The following is an 11,311-nucleotide window of genomic DNA, read 5'->3' on the forward strand; positions in this document are numbered from 1 at the left end:
AACGTGTCGGCAAATGCTTTCACTTACTCCTATCTATCGAACGCGACTTCATTATTTCCAGGGAAAAAATCACACGGGCAGATACAACTATGAGAAGCGTACAGCCCCATTGGCACCCATTCATTATTTACTTGGCTGCGAGAACATAGCTGCAGTGCCACTCCTGGCCACCAGCCAGTGGGCATTCTCATAGACGTTCTCTGGTGCGGGTCTGATACCTTTGTGGCCATTTTTCCTATCAACAAACGTGCGGTCGAAGGTTAGGCAATTTCTCAGATGTCTACTGCCGTCTACAGTGACTCAATTTTCTGCAGTGTTAAGCCGGGCATACACTGTGCGATATTTTCACTCGTGGGTCTTAAGCTTCTGCTCACACTGCACGATGGAATTTCACTGTTTAAAAGTTCTGACCAGCGATTGAGCAAAAAATCGCCCCGACTCCCAAAAAGTCGAGTGAGTGTCAAATCGGGGCAAAAGTCGCACAGTGTAAGCCCAGCTTTAAGCCGGGCATACACTGTGCGATATTTTCACTCGTGGGTCTTAAGCTTCTGCTCACACTGCACGATGGAATTTCACTGTTTAAAAGTTCACAACTCACGACTCACAGTGTACGCCCGGCTTTAGTTGTTATGCTCTTGGTCAGACCGAGTCTCGAAGAGATTTGAAAGCCAATGATAATCAGGCTACCCTGTCCCACCTGATAGGCAACAGCTTTCCACTTTCCCACAAACTTGAACTTGAACTTGAACTAGTGTGGTGGGGGAAAAAAAGTTTGTTGACCGGTGTCCCTGGGAGCTTTTTTGAATTGCCACACACATATTGATGGGTCATGCCTGTGTCTGGTATATATATCGGAGTCACATTCATGTCATTGTGGACAATTATTATGAATAAAGAAGCTAAAATGTGCATGTGTGCCAAATCCACTCAATAACTTTACATTTGAGCTAGCATGTCATTAATGTGAGGTACTCAGAATCTGTTGAATGTTTTCTTTTTACAGTGACTTGGAAGATGAGGGCTGTCATCTCACTGCTGGTGCTGCTGCTCTTCTCCATGTGTGGAGCTCAGACTCAGAGCACCCAGACTGAAGTCCAGCCAGGGAGCCAGACCACTGGGGCTGCTGCTGCTGCTGAAGTATCTACCCAGCTGGACTTCTCTACTAAGCTGGAGGACCTCAGACTTCTGGTGGCTGAGCAGGGGAAAATATTACAATACACCCAAAACGACGTTAAGGTATTGGAGGCAGAGAATGCAGCAATGTCACAAAGGCTGGCAGTCAGTGAGAATAAGGTTCATGCTCTGGAGAAGGCGATACAGGACACCAAAACAGAAATGAAGACGGAGGTGGACAACCTGAAGAAGGAAAATGCAGCGCAAGAGATTGAGTTGGCCGTATTGAAGACCCGACTGGCTGTTACCGAGTCTGCCATGCAGGACCTAAATACGACCACTGAAGTCACTGTGACCGAAGTGGAGGACTTGAAGATGGGCAGCGCAGCACATGAGCAGGAGCTGGCTGCTCTGAAGACCAGGCTGGCTGCTAGTGAAATTGCGGTAGAAGTCCTGAAGGAGGAAAATTCAGCACAAGAGGCAGAGCTGACAGCAGTGAAGACCAGACTGGCAGCCACTGAGACGGAAGTGGAGAATCTGGAGAAAGAGATTAGAGCAGCACCCAAGGTGGCATTCTCAGCAGGTCTGAAGGAATCTGGAGATGGATACACAGAGGCTGGGAGTAATCACATGGACTTAGTGTTCACGAGAGTCATCACCAATGTAGGAGAGGCCTACAGCAGCACAACTGGCTTCTTCACAGCTCCAGTCAGGGGGGTCTACTACTTCAGGTTCACTGTTATGGATCATCTGGAAAAACGCACCATGTTTATCAGGATGCATAAGAATGGAGAGTGGCTCATGGAGCTGCGTGAGTATGACACTGATAACATGCCCTCCTATCTGTCCAGTGGCCTGACTCTGCAGCTGGAGAAGGGAGACACAGTAAACATGCTGATACCAGCAGGCAGCAGGCTCTATGATTATAGTGCTGATAACGACACCACCTTCAGTGGCTTCCTGCTCTTCCCTCTCTGAAAGCCACAACATCACCATGGCCACATTCATTTTGGAGATTATTTGATCATGTGTTTGACAAATGATGAATGTACATCCTTCATTCTTGTCATGATCAAATAAATCTCTTTAACTGCTAACCTGTTGAGTTATCATTTTACAACAAGACACCGACACCTGTATACACTATGTGTATATAGTACCTCTGTGATCAGTGACATGTGTCCTTGTAATCTGTTAGCCATAGGCGTGCACAGATAGACACGAGGTGTTGCTTGGGCAGCACCAAGTTGCCTTTAACGGACAAAAGTGCCCTTTTGAAAGTTCGTTTTTTATTTTTATTTTTTATTATTTTATTCCTTAAATGTAGGGTTAACGCTGTAGTCGATGTTCCCATCATCATTTAGACATGACTGTCAATTAAAATCGCGTGATAATAATGCCTCATGCCCCCTCCAACGCTACACATCCCTCCATTTGTCAACGTGAGCGCGCTTGAACTGACAGATTCGGAAGCACGTTGCGCAGGCAGCAGTGTGGCGGGCAGCCCCCACCGTTCTCCCCTCCAGCCAGGTAACAGTCAATAGCCTATTTATGATGTCGAAAGTTGCTTGTGACTTTGGAAGTGATCTAAACAGAGCCCTGACATTTATAATGACTTTGCCAATTGTGCATTTACTAAATCTACCACAGAAGAGGTAGCCAAAGTTATGTATATATGATTGTAACAACCAATGAATCCAGAAGTTGCTCAAACAGTTTCAGGTCTAACGATGAACCTGTTCTGTAGAATGTTTGGGAAACAGCGAGAGGATTCATGTAGGTATGTTTGGGAAAACGTCGGCCTCCTGATGAAATATGCAACTAGGCAAATCACATTTGTAACAGACGGCGGCATGGAACAGAACAGCGGTCATGGCCAGGGAGGAAAAAAAACTTTGTGGGTGAATTCCAGCAAATCTGCCACTATAGCCTTCTGCACAGCAATAATAACAGGGTGCACAGTAATGTCTTATGCGGCGGCAAACAGGATTGTGTAATGACACCTCCAGAAAAGTGTTAGGCCTATTACTTACACGGATACAATCTCCGACCCAAAGAAGCAGTTTTCACTCACAATAGGCTACCAGTGTAATACGATTTGTAATGTCTTGCAATGATAGTTGGGCTTTAATAGTGGTCTTAACAGTTTGAAAACGCACATGAACTAATTTTCCAAGTAAGGAATCTGAATGAATCGCTTCCTGATGACTGCAAGTATGTTCAACTGCTGCGCTGGGAGACGCACAGTTAAAGCGACAGTACACTTTTTAGTCCATGCGGTAAATTATGCTCTCGGTATGGTAATCTAATTATTTTAACTTTCCTACATAATATTCATAATTTTAAACATGTTTAAATATTTGGTTTAGCTTACTGTGGAATGTTCATTAAAATGTGATTTAAAAAATAAAAATAATTATAACCGAAGCGTGACAGCCGCCAGTTCCACATGCCCCCCACCACCCCAGGACCTGCCCCCCAAAATGTCTGTGCACGCCAGTTTCTGAAAGTGTGGCGCCGGTGTGTGTGTGTGTGTGTGGGGGGGGGGGGGGGGGGCATCACAGGGGGGGCATGTGACATCTTTTTGGAAATTATGTCCTGTCTCTACAATAAGCAATACATTTGAAGCCCTCACCAACATTATATTATAAATTGCCATACATTTGAAGAGCATAGGAAGTGAACTCTTTTTTCATCTCACCTTTCTGCGCAGCGCAGCGATCGTAAAATCAGTCTGCGCGAGTAAGCTGTGTATGTGTGTGTGTGTGTGTGTGTGTCTGTCTGTGTGTGTGTGTGTGTGTGTGTGTGTGTGTGTGTTACCAGTTGCTGGTGTAGGTGAATCCCACGAAGGGCAGGTGGTGTGTGTGTGTGTGTGTGTGTGTGTGTGTGTGTGTGTGTGTGTGTGTGTGTGTGTGTGTGTGTGTGTGTGTGTGTGTGTGTATGTGTGTATGTGTGTGTGCGTGTGCGTGTGCGTGTGTGTGTGTGTGCCAGTGCCTGTGTGTGTGTGTGTGTGTGTGTGTGTGTGTGTGTGTGTGTGTGCCAGTGCCTGTGTGTGTGTGTGTGTGTGTGTGTGTGTGTGTGTGTGTGTGTGTGTGTGTGTGTGTGTGTGTGTGTGTGTGTGTGTGTGTGTGTGTGTGTGTGTGTGTGTGTGTGTGTGTGTGTGTGTTACCAGTTGCTGGTGTAGGTGAATCCCACGAAGGGCAGATGGTGTCCAGAGAAGGTCGTGTGGGACGGGGGAGGCATCGTCTCCTAGGCAACAATAACAATAAACAATAAACAATAAATATCAAAGTAAATATACATATTAATATCAACATGAATAAAATAAATGTGAATATTAATATCCATATAAATATTATAATCTATGAAAGAGTGAAGTCCATGACGGAGTGGGGAGGCATGGTATTCTAGGCAACAATAAGCAATAAACAATCAACAATCAATGTGTAAGCCATTTGAGTAGTTTGTTATATTTTCTTAGCTTTGAAATATTATTTACAAACTCTATTTTAGTTACATTTAGAACTTGAATTATTTTTCTATTTCTAACATCATCTCACGTTTTGAGTATGCACAGAGAATCTCTAAGCTATGAGAAAGGTATCTACCATTGGCTCCCATTATAGCCCCGTTGGCGAACGCAGCCAAGTGAAAGATGAATGGGAGCCTATTGGGCTAAATGGCTCAGCAGGGATTTGTGACGGTTCTGTTCTCTGGTTTGTAGATGTGTGCACATTCTGTACCTTATCATGGAACTTGTATTAGAAGTGAAGTTAAAGGTTTCTGACATGACTTCATTCTCCCAAAGACGTGTTAGACGACTATTCACGACCAGAGCTGTCCTCACAGAGACATCTACAGTATGGTCACACACCTCAACCCCCCCCCCCCCCCCCACCACAGTCCAACATGTTAATCGAAGGTGCCATAATTCTTAAGGATGAGCGCTGTCATTTCCTTTACCCCATTTACACTTACCTCTTTTCCACCACCTTAAATGCAATAAATAACAGGTGTCCACAACAATCCTAACATAACTTTAAACACATCGACATCTGAAGTCAGACTTAAAACTACAAAACACATGGCGAAGTGCCGTAAAGTCGATTGTCAGGTGTTATGTCATTGCTATAGTTTAAATAAGGGTAATTTTCACCAGCCTTACGTGTCGACAAATGCTTTCACTCACTCTTATCTATCGAACGCGACTTCATTATTTTCAGGGAAAATTTACATGGGCAGATACAATTATGAGAACCATACAGCCCCATTGGGACCCATTCATTATTTACTTGGCTGCGAGAACATAGCCACTCCTGTCCACCAGCTTGTGACCGTTCTCGTACAATATTCCAGTTTCTATGGTATGCATGAGTATGAGTGAGTGACTGAATGGGTGAGTATTCCCTCTACAGGCAAAGGGGGAAATAAACCGACAGGTATATAGGTGTGCCAACCGGATGCCAATGGGAGGGTTCGGTGCTGCGCATACCATCAAAGAAAGAAAGTGACAAAGAGAGGAAGCGTGAATGGACATTGGAAACCTTGAAGTTGGAAACTTTGAGAATTAGAACTTAGAAATATAGAAAAGTCACTTGAACCCTTTGCAGTTGAAAGTTTGTAATTTACTTTGTGTTATTAAAAACACATCAACTTTATTTTTGCCTCCTCGAGTACTTTGCAGGAGTCAGTGATCATCACACCGAACCCCAAGAATTGTCAAACACACAAAGGTCACCAAACTAACATCATGGTTTTGGCAAAACAATCAATATCAACATAGTGAAAAGTTGGTTCAGGAGAAAAGCAGGTTAACCCATTGACGCCTAAGGTACCTGCAAAAAAAGGTGCTGAATGCCTGACCCTTTTTAAGAAAATCTGCCCTCAGCCTATAAAAACCTAAATATCTCAGCTTCTGAAGCACTTAAAAATGTGCACTAAGTTGCATTTAAACACTAACACCCTCAGCTTTCATTAGAATGTGTTCATTCATCTCAAACAGAGTTTTTTAATAAAGTTGTCTCAAATATCATGAGCCTGAATGTTGCGTAATGCAGCTCCAGGCGCAACACAACATCAGACATCAATGGGTTAAGTTAAGAAGTAAGTTATCTTCCAAACACCGCACTGTTCCATCGTGTTGGTAGCCTGGTCATGACCATCCCATAATACTACCATTTCATTTCGTATTCATGGTCTTGAGGTTGTTTGATCTGAATCTTGCAGGAAGTGGGAAGGAAATTTTCGGAAAAATAAGTTGTTGTCTGACATCTATCTTTGCCGATGTAGGACCGTTTAACAGACATGTCTGACAGAACATCCTACTGTAGGATAAAATTACAATGTAGGACCGTTTGTCAGAACACCGGCCAAATCCTACCGCTCAACATCGCTCCACAGAAAACAGTTACCAGACGCAGTGCAGAGCCAAGTCTCTTGGCGGAAGTACGTAGGATGGTGCGCAAGGCTATCGTGTGGGTGCGTCTCTGAAGTAATCAAGTAATTAGGGAATGGCTTGTTCTCAGCTTTTTATTCTTTCTTTTTCTTTTCTTTTATTCAAACATTGCAGGACCAGACAGTCAATTCGGCTGCAAGAGCCTTCATCAGTGTACCCATGTTGCTTTCAAACGTTCAGAAAGTAGGTAGCCTGATAAACCAGCCTAAATGTGAGACTGGATGTGTAAATTAGTCTGGCCCCGATGAATGATACATCCGAGGATTGTGGATAAGAACAACCCGTTGTCTTTCACACCGTGCCTGTGGCTAATAGGCCGGCGCTCTGATCAATCAGCGATCTTTCTCGTTGATGTACTTTTCGTCGTCACTCCCTCAAAACCCCACCCGCTTTGATTCAAAAACAAATTCAATACAAATCTCTGCGTTGTGATTGGTTCGCCAGATTCAGGGCACAGTGTCCAAATATTTTCGATCTGAGGCCAGACCCATTCACCAACCAAAAATGTTTGCCGTCCAGCGGGTGGCGCTGGTTTACTAAGGCTAGAAAGTAGGCAGAGATTGTTACACTTAAGTTAAGAGGTAAATCATCTAATAGAAGAGCATGGAGTCCAAATTTTCTTAAGAACACACAGGACTCAAGGCTCTTCTATTAGATGATTTTCCTCTTATCTTAACCTGGTTTACTCCTGAACCAACTTCTTAGTACAGGCCCCAGGATCAATAGAAACATCAATATAAACATTATAATCTATGAAAGAAGGTGCAGGCACAATCTCATGAACAGGAATAACACAAATCTAGGACAAACAACAAATATTCATAAACATGCATGCACGCACGCACACACACACACACACACACACGCACGCACGCACGCACGCACGCACGCACGCACGCACAAACACACACACACACACACACACACACACACACACACACACACACATACACACTCTTTACCGTGTTCTTCAAACAGTCGTCCTCCACGTCAAAGTTGGATGTGTCTGACGGTGAGCTGACGTCTGGGACGTAGGGGGCCTCGCAGGAGCGCAGGTTGCCCCAGTCGATGCCTGATCAGAATGGGGTGGGTGATATGACAATATTACAATTATGACAATATTAGGGCAATGAGATAATAAAATAAAATACAACAAAAAGGATTTTAAGTGTGCAGACTTTTCACTTTGAAAACTACAGGGGGGCTCACAGGAGCGCAGGTTGCCCCAGTCGATGCCTGATCAGAATTTGGTGGACGATATGACAATGTGTAATTTATTCATTATTTTATGCAACATGAGAATATTAGTTTTCAAAGTGAAATGTCTGCACACTTAAAATCCTTTTTTTGTTGTATTTTATTATCTGATGGCAACCCACAATTTTCACTTCAGGGATCCTCACAGGAGCGGAGGTTGCCCCAGTCAATGCCTGATCAGAATGGGGTGGGCAATGAGATAAAAACTTTTTGGGGATTTGTTGCAAGGATGAAATTTTAAATGATGACATAATTACCTCAAAACAATATTTCTGCTTGACTTTAACAACTGATATGTTGTCTGTACATAATGCTCTACCTTATTAACATATTGAATGTTTTGAAAATGCCAGCATTTTGATTTTATTCACAAAATACAAAGTGTCCCCACATTTTTGGAATTCGCTTTTTAATAAAATACAACAAAAAGGATTTTAAGTGTGCAGACTATTCACTTTGAAAACTACAGTTGGCCTCGCAGGAGCGGAGGTTGCCCCAGTCGATGCCTGATCAGAATGGGGGTGGGCAATATGACAATGTTTAATTTATTCTAGTATTAACCCATTGATGTCTAAGGCACCGGCAAAAAAGGGTGCTGAATGCCTGAGCCCTTTTAAAAAAAAGTTGCCCTCGGCCTATAAAAACCTAAATCTTCTGAAGCACATAAAAATATGCACTAAGTTGCATTTAAACGCTAAGAACCTCATCTTTCATTAGAATGTGTTCATTCATCTCAAACTTGATAACGTTGACTGAAATCTCATGAGCCTGAATGTTGCGTAATGCAGCTCCAGGCGCCAGGGCCAATGTTGCGCAACGCAACATCAGGCATCAATGGGTTCATCTATTTTTTTCTATGGAAGATCTCGAGATATTATCTTTAAAAATAGTGTTTAAAATTTGTGCAAAAATGTCAAATTTAAATTTTTAAACCTCGATTCCGACTAGAGAAGAAGTCATGCTGCCCGGTGTGTGTGTGTGTGTGTGTGTGTGTGTGTGTGTGTGTGTGTGTGTGTGTGTGTGTGTGTGAGTGTGTGTGTGTGTGTGTGTATGTATGTGTAAGTGTGTCTCTGTGTGTGTGTGTGTATGCGTGTGTGAGTGTGTGTGTGTGTGTGTGTGTGTGTGTGTGTGTGTGTGTGTGTGTGTGTGTGTGTGTGTGTGTGTGTGTGTGTGTGTGTGTGTGTGTGTGTGTGTGACCTGTAAAAAAGGCGTGCTGCTTGAAGTCCTCCAGGCCGCTCTGGCCCAATCGCATCTCTCGACTGCAGATCAGCCGACGAATCAGATCCTTCGCCTCGTCCGAGACCTCCGTCCCCTGACCAATGGGGAACTGGAACCGTTCCTGTGGGGAGCAGACACACACACACACACACACACACACACACACACACACACACACAAAAACACACACACACACACACACACACACACACACACACACACACACACACACACACACACACACACACACACACACACACACACACACACACACACACACACACAGTATTAACATTATCTGAATATGAATTAGAATTAACTTAGCATTACCTAGCATTCGCTAATCTAAGCAATAATCATTTTGTAAGAGCCTTTTATTTTATTAATTGTTATTTTTCTTCAAAATGCTACTATTACTATGTCAGAACGCTATAAAGGACTTTTAGGAAAAGCACAACAATTACCTCCTCTTAATGTATGTTCTCTACAAGTCTTCTGTTGTCCAGTCTTGCACTTTAAATGTCTGTATGAGCACTGTCTATGTCCATACTGTCTTATGTCCATGTATAAGTACTGTCTATGTCTATACAGCCCTACAATTTCAGGACGCAGTATAATTCAAAATGGCAAACTGAGAAAAAAGGCTTTAAAGTTTCCTTTCTGGCCACGCAACTGTGTTGGAGGTCAAGTGATGATGACACTTCCATATAATACTTTTTTATGGTGGAAATGTATGCACACAAGAAAAAAAGCAAAAAAACAACATTCTCATTGCTTTTTAGCTGAAAAATCATTATACTGCGTTCTGTTGTGGTATTACTGTCTACACCAAAACCACGGTGTCAATGGAGAAGTGCAGTATAATGCGCGTTATACTGCGTTCTTGGCTAGTAAGACGTAACCCCCTAAAACCAAAAAGCGCAGTATAATCGGTTTTTCGCCTTTTTTTCTGAAACGGGACCAAGTTGGACCAAAAAATTTTAACACAAGAAAAAGAAGGTATTTTAAAGCCAATTTGCGGTCTAAACCCATTTTCAAGATACTGCGTTCTGATATTGTAGGGCAGTATACTGTCTATGTCCTTACCTAGATTAGTCTATGTCTGCATGGGAAAGCAAGAAATGTAATTTCAAATTCTTTGTATGACCAGTGCATGTAAAGAAATTGACAATAAAACCTACTTGACTTGACTTGACAAGAGTTCCTTAAAATATCTATGTTTAAACTGAGAAGATTTAGATTTTGTCAAGTCAAGTAGGTTTTATTGTCAATTTCTTTACATGCACTGGTCATACAAAGAATTTGAAATTACATTTCTTGCTTTCCCATACAGACATAGACTAATTAAGGTAAGGACATAGACAGTATAGACATAGACAGTACTTATACATGGACTTAAGACAGTATGGACATAGACAGTGCTCATACAGACATTTAAAGTGCAAGACTGGACAACAGAAGACTTGTAGAGGACATGCATTAAGAGGTATTTGTTGTGCTTTTGTGCTTTTCCTAAAAAAGTCCTTTATAGCGTTCTGACATGGTAATAGTAGCATTTTGAAGAAAATAAATATAAAAAAGGTCTGTCAAGTACACCAGCAGCAGTGTGTGTGTGTGTGTGTGTGTGTGTGTGTGTGTGTGTGTGTGTGGTGTGTGTGTGTGTGTGTGTGTGTGTGTGTGTGTGTGTGTGTGTGTGTGTGTGTGTGTGTATGTGTGTGTATGTGTTTAGTGCAGGTAGAAGGTGCGGTGTGCGTCTTGTGTGTGTGTTCGTGTGTCTGTGTGTGTGTGTGTGTGTGTGTGTGTGTGGGTGTGTGTGTGTGTGTGTGTGTGTCAGTGTGTGTATGTTTGGGTTTAGTGCAGAAAGTGCGGTGTGCTTGTGTGTGTGTGTGTGTGTGTGTGTGTGTGTGTGTGTGTGTGTGCATGTTTTGAGTTAGTGCAGGTTGAAAGTTCAGTCACAAGTATAGTAGTGCAGGTGGAATGTTCAGTCGCAGATATGGTGGTGGGGGATCGGGGGGCCGTTGTCAGTAGCCTTGCTGGCTAGAGGCTGACAGTGGGGGGGGGGGNGGGTTGTCAGTGGCCTTGCTGGCTAGAGGCTGACAGTGGAGGGAGAGTGGGTTGAGTGTTCAGCATCTTGATCGCTTGGTGCATTGTGCTGCTCGCCAGCCGGGTGGTACGGGAACGGAGGCGCCTGTACCTCTTTCCAGAGGGCAGGAGGCTGAACAGTTTGTGTGCAGGGTGGCTTGTGTCTTTGATGATCATCAGTGCTTT

The 11,311-nt window shown here is 43.2% G+C and overlaps 1 protein-coding gene across 1 annotated transcript in view; it reads right to left on the bottom strand.

Moving 5' to 3' along the window:
- The window catches only part of LOC134443512 (serine/threonine-protein kinase MRCK alpha-like), a 167,722-nt gene that overhangs the window by 112,900 nt on the left and 43,511 nt on the right, over nucleotides 1-11,311 (bottom strand). Inside the window, exons 9-11 of the mRNA XM_063193272.1 lie at nucleotides 9,023-9,164; nucleotides 7,531-7,640; nucleotides 4,283-4,362 (exon numbers count right to left, since the gene is read on the bottom strand). Coding sequence (XP_063049342.1) covers nucleotides 4,283-4,362; nucleotides 7,531-7,640; nucleotides 9,023-9,164 — 332 coding nt within the window. The remainder of the gene's footprint in view (nucleotides 1-4,282; nucleotides 4,363-7,530; nucleotides 7,641-9,022; nucleotides 9,165-11,311) is intronic.

Source organism: Engraulis encrasicolus, unplaced genomic scaffold (genome assembly GCF_034702125.1).
Source record: "Engraulis encrasicolus isolate BLACKSEA-1 unplaced genomic scaffold, IST_EnEncr_1.0 scaffold_33_np1212, whole genome shotgun sequence".
Classification (NCBI taxonomy): Eukaryota; Metazoa; Chordata; class Actinopteri; order Clupeiformes; family Engraulidae; genus Engraulis; species Engraulis encrasicolus.